Genomic DNA, 13,030 nt, shown 5'->3' with positions numbered 1-13,030 from the left:
TATGTATTACGATAGAGTATAAAATTATGAAGCAAATTTATTTACTGGGTCTCTTTGTTGGTTTTATAATCACTTTGCCTCCACGACAAAACATATAACCTTGAATTGTAAAAATTACTCAAATCTGGTGGCGATTCGAATTCTTATATTTCACTATGAAGGTTTTGTATATGTGTAAAATTTTTCAATGTCAAAATTATTTCATAACTCACCGCACCCCAATTATTATCTTCATTCGTTAAAACTCACCTGAAAAAAAAAATTATATATTAGAATTCATCATATGTCACAGAAATGAGTGCATTGAGAAAATAACGATTGTGAATTATTTCGGAGTAACAGGAGACTCACTTTGATCCAAGAAAATCTTTCTTAACATTTTGAAACATATATTCCAACATTTTTTTTTGATATGAATGCAATTTTCGAACACGAAGATATGGAAAAAATAAGAAAATATTATTTTCTTGAAGAATTCACCGAACACAACAATCGTTCAACCTGAACACGCGCGTGCCGATCCAGGAGAGGAGATTTCAACGTCCATCGGGAAAACATAAGCAAATTCGGTGGGGATAGAATTCTTACATGTATTCATTATTCCAACCAATCATTCCTTGACGATAACAAAGTAACCGAATGTTGATATTTTTTTTAGTTTTTTCAATTAAGTAGAACAGATTATATTCATTTGAATGAGTACCTATGTGCAACGATCGAATGCCGATATACATATAAATTATTTATAGGAGTCTCCCAAAATAATTAAGATGAAATCCACTTCATTTTAATTTCACTAATTACGAAAACTGTGTAGTGCATTTGAAATAATTTTTTCAGTTTCAACTTCTTTCTATTCGTGATTTGTGACACCATAAATCTCTCTAAAGAAGCTACCTATTATAAATATTGAATTCAAATGTTCAATAAATGAATTGAAAAAAAAACTGTCAAGAATACTTATAGGAAGTACTTTTTCCAAATAAAAGAGGAATTCATTTCTTCCAAAAATATTTCTAAGTAATTGAAATTACGTATATACACACAATGTGATTTGCTAGATGATTAAATCATGAATTATTCGAAATAAAAATTGAATGACTAGAATACCTATTCGCATTTACAGTCGAATATTCGATTATTTGTACTCGAATAGATTAACAATTGTGGATTGTAATGAGAAATCAAATTAGTGGCGCTACTTTACTGGCCACTGTACTTTTGATCAAAATGATTCTTCGATTAATATGAAAGTGTTCCTCATAGTTTCTAGAGATAGTTCGAGAGAAATAAAAAAGGTTCACAAAATAAATTAATTTTGATTTATCAAAACCGTCATTGTAAAATGGTAATTACAGATATTTCAGTTATGAGGACCATTATTTTAATAGCGTAATTTTGTCAGAATCAAAGTTTTGTCTTTTCGATAGATCCTTATCGACATATCAGAAGTTTTGATAGGGAAGCGCTTGCTTAGTTCAATAAAATATGTCAAAAAGGTTCTATCGAAATGACAAAACTTTATTTTTGTCAATTACACGATACAAATAAAGATTTTCTCCTCTTAGAATAAATTATTTCTGTAAGGGGATACAAAATTTGAACAAATTTTGTCACCGTTGTTGATGTTCATATTTCCGAATACCTGATGATGGCAAGTTAGCTTGCCGAGATGCATTGTATCGTGTCATAGGAATAAATTATTGTACGTGGAGAATACCTTTATTTGTATCGTGTAATTATACAACTCCACGGACTACTATCACTACTACTTTCTTTCTGAGCTATAATAATGTCCAAAATTCGTAGAACCCACATTTCGAATTGAAGCGGAAATGAATTTCAGTACAGTGAACACTATAGAGTGTGAGTGAGTTGATCAAATTTGATCTACTGTTCAGTAGAGAAAAACTGAATATTTTAGTGAAAAAAAATCTCAGTATCGTTCTGTTTTAGATTTCTTAGCAAAATTATTGACTTCTTTTTCCCGATATTGAAATCTGTAAACTAAAGCTTTTATAATGAAATTGGGAAACGCATGAATATTGGGGCAGAGAGTAGTAATCATAATTTATTCTGATGTATAATATATATTGGAATGCACAAACTAATTTTTGTAGCACTTTTCCGAAAGTTTTTTGAAATATGATGTTCAATTTCCCATTTGACGATATCGGAGCTCATGGATCAGAAAAAGGAATTTGTCCGATACAAAGTGAGTTTCAGATTTCTACATATAATCTTACATACAAGATTCCTGAGGTCCAAAAAAAACTCTTTTTCTCTTTACCATTTTTTTCTAATTCGGCTCAGCAGAAAAGATAGATACAGGCTCTTGAAAATCCATGAAAAATATAGGTTTCCGTTATATCTCTCAAACGATTCTATCGAATGCAATGGTTTTCGGAATATAGTTTTCCATTGATGTGACACATCTTCTCCGAATACAAAATTCCACTAACATATTTCAGTTTCACCATTATGACCATAAAAATACCAGAAACTCAAAGAACCCAAGTTTTAAAAGTGAGTTGAACGGTCACTTATGGATATGGTAAATGAAAAAATAGTTTTCTTTGACCTCAAGAGACTACTGTTGAAAGATAATGTACAAGTCAAAGACTCACCCTTTTTATATCGAGTTATCCGTCAGATTCAGTTTTTTTGTGAGGTAATGACTCTTAGTTTTTTGTTGCCCAAACGGGCAAAAATTTGGAGCTTAAGTAAAATCTATTGGAACATTTTTCGTCGTTGTCATGAAAACAACTCATCCCCCTCAAATATTTGTATACATTTGAAAAATTGACAGAAGGCTAATAATCATAATTCAACAACATATACCTACATAGGTGCATTTCGTTCCTGTCTGTATTGGCGATAAGAATTTAGGTATACCATTTTATAATTCATTTTGATGGCTGACATAATACATTCTTATGAGACACTCTTTTAAGCGTTTTGGGAAAAAATCCATCAATGTTACCTCAGTTTTCCCACAAATCGACATTCTCATCTGAGTGTACTGTTACAAGGAGATTGTACAAGTAGATTATATGGTATGGTAGTGAAGGTCCTGATTTATTGTGGTGCTTGGTACATAACAACAATTTTTTTAGAAGGACCATTTTAGTTTGTCGGACAATTGGTGTAGGCAAGCAGTGTAGTCACGGTCCTTGAAAAAATGGTTACTCAATGTGCTAATGTGGCCAACTCTGGACAACTCTCATCAATTCTTTTCAACATAAAATAAATCGAACTGAAGAATATATGTATTGAAATTCACCATAAATTCACACGCGTATATTCAAGTCACCATGAACTGGCATAAATACAGGGTGTCCCAAAACTAGTGAATCAAACGTCTCACCACGATAGAGTAGATCAAATACTCTCGAATGACACCAACAGTAGTTGGGCGAAAATGTACCGTTTCTGAAAAAACCTAACCTAAATTTGCCGATTTTCGAACTATTTTTTCAATCACAAGGCCAATTTGAGATTAAGGATAGCGTTTTTCTCCCATATTATCACCCCTATAGAGGAGGTTTATTCTTAGTAATAAAAATCATTTAGAAAAAACAATTGTTTTAATTTACATTTACTTAGGTAATAAATTAACTACTCAAAATAATTTAAATTAGGGGAGATAAAACAATAATCTTAGTTCAATTCAATTTGAAATCGATATCCTTTTTGACTAACTGGCCCTGTGATTAAGAAAAATATTTAACTTTAGGTATTTTAATAAAATTCTGATCATTTTGGAAACGGTACATTTTCGTTCAACTAATGTTGGTGTCATTCGATAATATTTGGTCTACTCTATCGTGGTGTGACGTTCGATTCACTAGTTTTGGACACCCTATATATTTCATGAGTAGGGGAGACTGGGGAGGGTTGATACGTTTTTTGGAATTTTTATTCTGGAAACTGAATTATATGAAGGAACAGGACTTTTCTTATATTATATAATTCTTCAATTAGAGGAGACTGGGGAGGGTTGATACGTTTTTTGGAATTTTTATTCTGGAAACTGAATTATATGAAGAAGCAGGACTTTTCTTATATTATATAATTCTTCAATTAATCGTTCAACAAAATGAATATAGAAGTCTCAAAACATAAACTTCTTATTCTGTACAGAACGTTGAACACAAAAACATGCAAACTGTCTCAAGCCTCCCCACATATGGGAGGATTGATACGATGTACTGGGATTGTAATCGAGAGGATTATTTCGATCAGAAGGTAGGTCAGCAATGATACTGGCTTGCTTTGGTCCCATAGGTGTAGAAAAATCAGGAAATTGTCAGTTAGTCACTTCCACACAAGAAAAGTCGGCCTCGTTTAATACATGGGGATTGTACGGTTTTTAAAAATCCCTTTGATATGTTGGATGGTGAAGACGCCTTCATGTAGGCCTATCCAACTAGCTACGGAATATTTTTTGAAGATTATACATGTATCAGGCCTCCCCACGACAAATGTCTCAAACCTCCCTGAAAGCAATTTTTAAAGTGATTTATGTTTTCATCTTATACCCATATATTTTGAAAAGCGAATAAAACTGTAAATTGAGTAGTTTTATGCATATTTCCCAGTGAAATGTGTGTTTATGCCGAATAATTAATGCATGATCATAAAACCCTTAGGTAACTTGAGTAAAAACTTACAATTTCTCACCTCGAAACACTCTTCGTTGAATATTTCACAAACAAACTACTGTTAGCCTTACATATTAACGTCACGCAATGCCCTCTGCTAAAGAATAGTGTTCACTAGTATAATACTTTCGAAAACGGCTACAGATCGCGGATATAAGCCTGTATCAAGCCTCCCCATGTATCAATGCTCCCTAGTCTGCCCTACATAATTTTGCCAATGGCAGCACATATACGGTGTCTTCGAGTAAGTGTCAACAAATGACAGGGAAAGGAAGATAATACTAATGAAAATAAAAACAAATTTCAATGTAAATATAGTACCTTACTGCTTTCACACGTACTTCTAACTGCTTGTATCGAAAAATAGTGTTAGACATGTTGCATGAACATCTACTTCATTCCATTTTTCAATTTTGCCGTGAAGCCTGTTAATTTCCATGTCGATTTTGACGGAAATACTATAAATTTTCAGAAATTTCAATGCTGTAAAAACATTTGCACAAATGGCGGTGGCCTTCAGATTGGAGCCGTTGAAGTATCAAATAATCATTCAATTCATAAATGCCAATGAAAATGTTCGAAGCATGCGGGAAATAGTTAATTTTCAAAAGCAGCATATCTGTTTTGGGCCGTATAGAAATATATTCAGCCCTTTTGGAATTTTCGCGAAAACACAAATTACCTATATTTATTTTTCAAATAACATATACAGTGTTGATCAAGTAAAATGAGTTAATGAGGCTGCAAAACTGCCCAGGGAGAACGGAAAATAGTTATTTTTGTATCCAGTGCGCGAAATGCTACTTTGGTGATCGAGAACTGATTTTTTTTTAACGAGGCGCAGCCGAGTTGAAAAAAATAGTCGAGATCACCAAAGTATTTCGCGCATGAGTTGCAAACAAAATTTTTTCTACAAACGTCAAAAATATTATTCTAAAATAAGTAACATGTTTAGCTTAATATGAAAAAGAGTATTGAAATTTCAGGATCAAGTGCTGTCACCTCTACGGCAGTTGCTTGCAAATCAAAAATGGATAGTCTTATCCAACTGCCAAATCTACGATATCACGAGCTGAATCTGAGTTATCTGGTTTAGGAATACCTAATTATTGGTTCGTGCACTGGATGCACCATCAATGTTAACATTGTGAATAATAAATAAAGTTAGGTAGTGTTAAATTTTCTCACAATTTGAAAGCCTTAATTATTGTTATACATTAATAAATAAATATCCCATATAGTTTACATGCAGTGTGCGAAGTAAGTATTTCGCACACTACTTCGCTCACGGTGTCATGGTAACGAGGGAAAATGAAAAAAAGGGTCACTTCGCATATTGTTGTCAATGCGCGAACCTTGTCATTTTTTGACGTTTGTAGAAAAAACATATTTTGAGTACCTATGCACAACCAGTTTTCGATAAGTCGAATTTAATTTTTTTTCCGTTCTCATTCCAGGGCAATCGTGCAGCCGCCTTTAGTATTCATCATTTAAATGAAAATTTTTTATTTTTATTACCATATTTTAACACCTACTCTGGGACATGAATTACATATTTTATTCAGAATTCTTATTTTGATAAATACTCCATTGTTTTCAATTGTAACCACCTCATTTCATCGGGCTTGTAGACTTCTTTTGCAGATTTTTTTCTGAGAAATTTGCGGAAGACGACCTGAATTCTATTTTTTAACCATCAAGACGAAATTTTTGCGAATTTCTATAACATTGCTCATTGCTTCGTTTCGAATATACAAGATGTTGAAATTTAATTGACAAACCAATACAAAAAATGAAATATTTTGTCTTAAATACCCTTCTTCGTCGAAAAACGAAAAAACTCCTACATCTAAAATAATGTACTAATTTATATAAATTATTCTTATTATCAGACGAAATGGAGAAAATTTCGAGGAATTAATGTAGACATGACTAGTCATGTCAACATTTTACTCGATAAACTAATACATACTTACTGAATAAATACAAACAGCCGTCTTTATTGGACTTTGAAATTATTAGTTTGAACGATTAATTGTGCTGTTTTTTTCTTTTTGGTTTTTCGAATAGATTTTTTCGCCTCGTACGTTCAAGCCATTTTAGCTTATAGTTCTATACCGTTTTTCGTTGTCATAGGCGGTATTTTAGAAGATGTTTTCCTTAATGCTTTCGCAATTTTCCATGGGTGTTCGTTCCCGTCGTTTATTCTTGCCATGTAATTGTCGAATCTACCGTTGTGTTCTTCCACTAATCTTGTGTTTAGCTCTGGAGTGAGTCTGTTTAGTTCTCTTTCATCCTGTAGTGCTAGTGTTCTATTGAAGGTTTTCTTCTTGGCTCTTCGTTTTTCCTCAATCAAGTCTTGGATTTCTGGGGATAGCTTTCTGTTATGATGATTTTCTTCAGATCACTTTATACCTTAGAAGGGCCATTTACGAGATAATGGCGAAAATGATTTACTAGTTTTGAATCAAAAATCGAAAATTGCTCAGAAACTATCAGGTTCAGATGTAGAAAAATTTTATGAATATAGTTTCGAAATTAATTTTTACCTTCAACGAGATATAGAAATACCGGGTGTGCCATTTGAAATAAGAAAGTATATATATATATATATATATATGTATGTATGTATATGTAGTTGATGTTTGAGAATTAATTATTATCATTCTGTATATTACCGAGTTGAAATTTTCTTTTATATGTGAGAGTAGCCATTTTGTCTACTCGAAAAAATTCTGTCTGTATAGCTGGCGTAACTAGTTTCTTCATTAATTGCTATTTAAAAAAACTCCATATTTTCGAATTTATGCCATTATCTCGTGAAGGGTGCTTCTGAGCTATAAAGTAATCTGAAGAAACTCATCATAATTTGAGAGGGCCATTCCATTTTTGAGGTCAAATATAGGGTGTTACATTTAGAAAAGTGTAACTTTGGTCTATATCTTTGTTTTCGAACCCCCTGTATATAAGACAATAATTGTAAATTGTGCTTTGGGACATCCTACACACACCACAAGAAAAGATTTTCAAAATTTCTTCATTTACTCCCTCAAAATGAGCGCCCCGTCTGGGGTGGGCCACCTGGTATACAGGGTGTCTACTTTTAAAGTGGCCAAACTTCGAAGGGGGGTCAGACGAGTGATTTGTAACGAAAAATGTCGTATAACACATGGTCGAAATGTTGACGGTTATTCTTCAATTTAACATTTCTTGATTTCAGGAAATATTTCAAGTTTTTTCATAAACTCAATCCCTATTCAGTTTTCCTTGTAGCCTCGTCAAATTTGATTACATATTCAGAAAGGGCAATAAATTTGCTACGAGATAAGAGAGTATGTGTACAGAAAAAAGTCTTATTGCTGGCGTGGTAAGGAGATGAATATCACGAATCTGAAGTGAACAAAATTAGTCCTATTTTTCCAATGGTTTTATCGATGAAAAATCAATAATTATGCACATAATTTCTTTTCAGTAAAAAATACCTCATTTAGTGTACTTTCGAATGGCATATCAACTTTTGTGCTGGCTGCTTATCCTCTGCCATAATATCATGGCTATCAAGATAACAACGAACCTTCTAGCTCCTTCTGTTGGATCGTAGTCGACTTATCTTCGTAGTTCCTCATTTGGATGTTGTATGGCTTTGTCGAATATCCTTTCCGCCTTTCTCTTCATAAATTCTGTAACTGGTTCCCATTCCAAGTCCTTTGTAGATTTGTTTGTTCCTAACTAACCAGGGTACATCCATCGCCATTCTAAGGAGTTTATTCTCAGTGGCCTGTATTCTCTTGATGTGGGTCTTGGCTGCGAAGCCCCATGCCGCCGATCCATATATGAGTTGTGGTCGCGCGATAGTTTTAATCATCGTCAACTTGATGTTCTCATTCATATGACTTCTTCTGCTTATGAGTGGATAAATTCTACTCATTACGGCTTTTGTTTTATCAACTGCACATTCGGACATGTGGACAGAATGAGCGTAGACAGAATGGCAAAGATCACTAGGGACGACAAACCCCTCGGAAAAAAATTTTTGTATGTAACGTTGCTCATACTTTTCAAAAAAAAAAAAAAAATATGAATTTGCAGCTGCTCTTATCTCCATTTTCAGGAAGTTTGATCGCAGATTATAGATTCAGCAGCTGTTTGACGGTTTCAGATAAATTTATTTTTCTACAAGCGTGCGCATTCAATCCTTTTTTCCCCACGCATCTCAAGTTGCAAAGAGTCAATTTCCCAAAAGGTGCGGGAAACACGCCTGCAATTCCTTTCCCGCACGCAAATATTATAGAGTAAATTAAATTCTGTCATGTCTCTACGCACCGAAAGCCAACTGCTTACCCGAACTCTGCTTCGCATCGTTCGGGCAATGGCAGTTTCGTGCGGGCAAATATCACCTTCCGCACTTGATAGGAAAGTAACTATTAGCCCAGGCGCAAATAGAAACGCAGGTTGCTGAGGTGACCCAGGGTGACGCAGCTTTTTGCTGCGCTGCACATACTATCTGACAAGTCACTGTTACGCTTTATTTGCGCGGTCTTGCTCTTTACCATGTTTTACAAAAACTCACGCTGCGCAGGTTGGTGAGGTGACGCAGGGTGACGCAGCTTTATCCTGCGCTGCACGTACTATCTGACAAGTCACTGTCACGCTTTATTTGCGCGGTCTTCGTTTTTTCTATGTTTCACTAAGGCCAGGCGCAAATAGAAACGCAGGTTAGTGAGGTGACGTAGCGTGAGTTTTTGTAAAACATAGAAAAGACCAAGACCGCGTAAATAAAGAGTGACAGTGACTTGTCAGATAGTATGTGCAGCGCAGGAAAAAGCTGCGTCACCTCACCAACCTGAGTTTCTATTTGCGTCAGGCCTTATAGTCTATTTAACAGATGATGAGAGCATTGAAAATGTCATTCTCACTTTAAATTTTGTTCTCATTTACGTTTTCTCCACTCAATTTGGGAATAAAAAATTTGCAGTGATTCAATTCTGGAACCAAGTCACTATCAAATCATTGATAGAACAATGAAAGTTCTGAGAAATTCGCCGGTTCAGTCCTTAATCAATATTCTCTTTGGCGAAACTGGTATCGATTTTTTTTCCTAAAATTCTCCTGTGGTGAATTCATCTAATAGTCAAACAAGAAGGAATTGGAACAGAATAAACATACTTCCTCTGAAATCCGAATAAGTATAACAAAATCCCCATAAAATAAAAGGAAAGCGAATAATCCAAGATGAGCATGAAACTCTGTAACGTATAATCGATGAATGCTACCTTTACCTCTGGCTTATTTTTATCTTCGAGAAATATATAGCTATCAAAGTATCCGTAGAAATATCGCATGTGATTTGGACTGGTTTATCCTCCAGGGATGACCCAGGTCTAGTAATATCATCCACGTTTCAGTCCCAGCAGATAAGACTGGAAGATTACCGGGTCTCATTTTCTTCAATTTATTTTTCTTTATGCCTCTCGATTCCAGAAAATAAAGGGCTGCTGAGGATTGATCGAGAAATGAGTATTTCCAGATTAGAAGACTGAGATGTTTGTGCTCATAAGCAGACAGCAGACGATCTTTCTATTCAGGATTCAGTATTCATGCAAAGTGAATTTAACGTATCTTGCATGGCACTGAAACTATTTGATTTTTTTTTCTCAATAAAGACATATTTCCTATGAAAGATCAAACTCAATCTGGGAAATACCCTTCCTAGGAAGAATTCGCAGAAGATACATGTATAATGAGGTGAAAAGAGGTAGAGACTTTCAAGTGCATCCTATAAATTATTTCACAGTTTTCAATTTCGTTCGAACATCTGCAGGTTTTGTGAATATGAAATATTTGTATTATCGCTGGCTGAAATGTTCGAAATAATGAAATATATAGGGAGCCCGAGACTTGATGGATAGGTAAGTTCGAAATACCTTTAAGTGAAGCTATAAGGCGCTCTGGATGAAATACAAAACTATTTTTCCATATTTTTTTCTAATTCATTTTCAAAAAAGCTATCCACTACTTTGCATTTTCATATTTCACAATGGATAAATTCAATTCAACGGTTTTTTTGCTATATAATATTCGTCACAGAATATCTCATTGGATAAGGGGCAAATCATTTTGTTCGGAAATGAATGTCAACGTTTATTTGTAAAAGGTATAAAATATAGTCAGAATTTTATTTTCAAAACCTTTAATTGCTGTTTGCATCATTTTTACACCTCGTTGATTTCAAAGAATTTCTGTGAACTGAACGTGTTTTTTTGAGAATTTATTTACTGTTTCCTGAAAGTGTACAAATGGTTATGACAGTAGATTGTAAATTTCAAGGGGGCTTTCATTGCACTGCGACCTATTTTGCACCCAGTCTGACCTTTTTTCACCGCCGTATCGTCTACAGCTCACCATACCGTTCCAGAGATCCAATGAACAGTTGATGGCTTCAAGAAGATTACTTCATCGCTGCTAAAAGTTTCTCTTCCGAAGCAAGCGACCCCCCTACAAAAGCTTCTTGAACCCCCAGGAGTCGCGACCTGCAGGTTGAAAAACAGTGACCTAAAGCATAAAGTCTTGTCAAGTTACATAAAACAAATCTTCCTTTAAACCTTGAACCTGCATGTGAAATCATGTTTTTGTTCACCATTCCTCTGTTTAAGTTAGATATTATAGTGCTTTATCACTCTTAACCACTATTCCCCAGTCTTTAGTGTTGAGTTTGATTGATGAACCTTCAAATGCCATTGAATCAAGTGTAGTCGTATATAAAGGAAAAGTTGTTTATATTGTGGAGTTCAATTTCAGCTATTATTGATTGATGAATAGATATTTTATTGAATACAAGGGATCGAATTGGAAAGATTTATGTGCATTGAAAGAAATATTCATTGAAATGAATCGCGAATGAGAAATAATCCTATATTGATCAGTTTTAATTATGTAGTCTTCAAAATATGGAGCTTAATACATGAAACTGCTTTTGGATTGTTGAGAGAGCGTTTTCGACTGAAATATTTTGAAAATTCAAATTAGAGCTCTCTTCGCAGATAATCTTAGGATGCTGTATTCTGCATAATATAATTATTTCAAGATGAAATATTATATCACAATAAAGATGAGCAATGAATTTGTTAGAATATATAGAAGAATATGATGAGAATCAACCTCCAAGTGCGTCATTTGGTAGCGATTTTGGGATTCAACAAAGATTTACTGTTCATAAGGAAATTTTTCGAAGAATTTTTTCTTCCTGAACTGAAAAATGATTCGATAACAGTAATAAAGTTTAATACAAAAATAGTTTTTTCCGCCGACCTCTTAATAATAGCACTGTTTAACGTACACGAAATTAGCTGTTAATGAACCCTTTTATTGGTTAATTTCCTATTAATGCATTATTGTCATGGAGATCGAACATAGAAGTATTCAGCAGCTTCCCAAATAATTATTTCATTTGTATGTAGCATTGATTTTCGTAGTACCTATCGGGTGAATTGAGAAGAGATGAATTGTGGAGGTTGCAGAAATATTATGATGATTAGGAGTAATCAATTTATCTATGTACAACAACTCCAGCTTCCACCAGCTCCACACATTCTTTAACAGATATTATAGGGAACGATATTAATGTGATTTAATCAAAATGTCACAACTTGAATATGCCCTCTATGAATTTCTCGAATTGTTCGATCGGCCGCATAAATATCAACATTCCGATAGAGCATAGAAAATTTATAAGGTGTCAAATTTGACTAGGTATCGATAGAAAATTTTTGCAATCAATAATTCACATTAAATTTGAAATGTGGTCGACGGAAAAATCTTGTTATCAACTCGTTTATTAATTGAGCGATTAATGATCTCGAACATTCGTGCTCGCCTCGCTCACACGTTGAAATATCTCAATCATTAATCGCTTTTATTAATAAACTTGTTGATTAAATAACTATTGACACATTGCAAATGTGATAGTAAAAATAAAAGTATAAGCATTGAAAATAACAGGTCCCCAAAACTATCGTTGGCTGGTGTGTCCGAGGCATTTTACATCAATGAGCACTTGACATTGAATAATGAACTCCTCTTCAGGGATGTCCGATTTACAGCTAAAGCCAAGAACTACAGGTATGTGTGGGTCAAAAATGGTGCCATATTCTGTATAAGAGACGATGTTTCCAGAATTGTTCTGGTTAGGAATCGGGACACACTTGATAAAATTTTATGTTTTTTTCTATTTCTGATTCGCTATGGACGAATTACTGGTTTATGGACAGAATGTTACTGGTTTACGCTCAAAAACAACAGAATTCAAACTTAATACACAAAGCGTTGGTGCGGATGTTTATCTAATTACTGAGAGTAATTTGATTTGA

The 13,030-nt window shown here is 34.1% G+C and overlaps 1 protein-coding gene across 6 annotated transcripts in view; it reads right to left on the bottom strand.

Annotated features, from left to right (window-relative positions):
- The window catches only part of LOC123314392 (CUGBP Elav-like family member 1), a 746,764-nt gene that overhangs the window by 279,660 nt on the left and 454,074 nt on the right, over window positions 1–13,030 (bottom strand). The window contains exons 1-2 of one of the 6 annotated variants that reach the window (XM_044899674.1): window positions 352–543; window positions 213–249 (exon numbers count right to left, since the gene is read on the bottom strand). The exons of 4 other annotated variants lie outside the window; for them this stretch is intronic. In XM_044899674.1, coding sequence (XP_044755609.1) covers window positions 213–235 — 23 coding nt within the window. In that variant the 5' untranslated portion in view covers window positions 236–249; window positions 352–543. Of the gene's footprint in view, window positions 1–212; window positions 250–351; window positions 545–13,030 lie in introns of those variants that run through there. One more of the 6 variants, XM_044899673.1, reaches the window with a different exon arrangement.

Source organism: Coccinella septempunctata, chromosome 5 (assembly GCF_907165205.1).
Source record: "Coccinella septempunctata chromosome 5, icCocSept1.1, whole genome shotgun sequence".
Taxonomy (NCBI): Eukaryota; Metazoa; Arthropoda; class Insecta; order Coleoptera; family Coccinellidae; genus Coccinella; species Coccinella septempunctata.
This window is presented reverse-complemented; position numbering and strand designations above follow the sequence as displayed.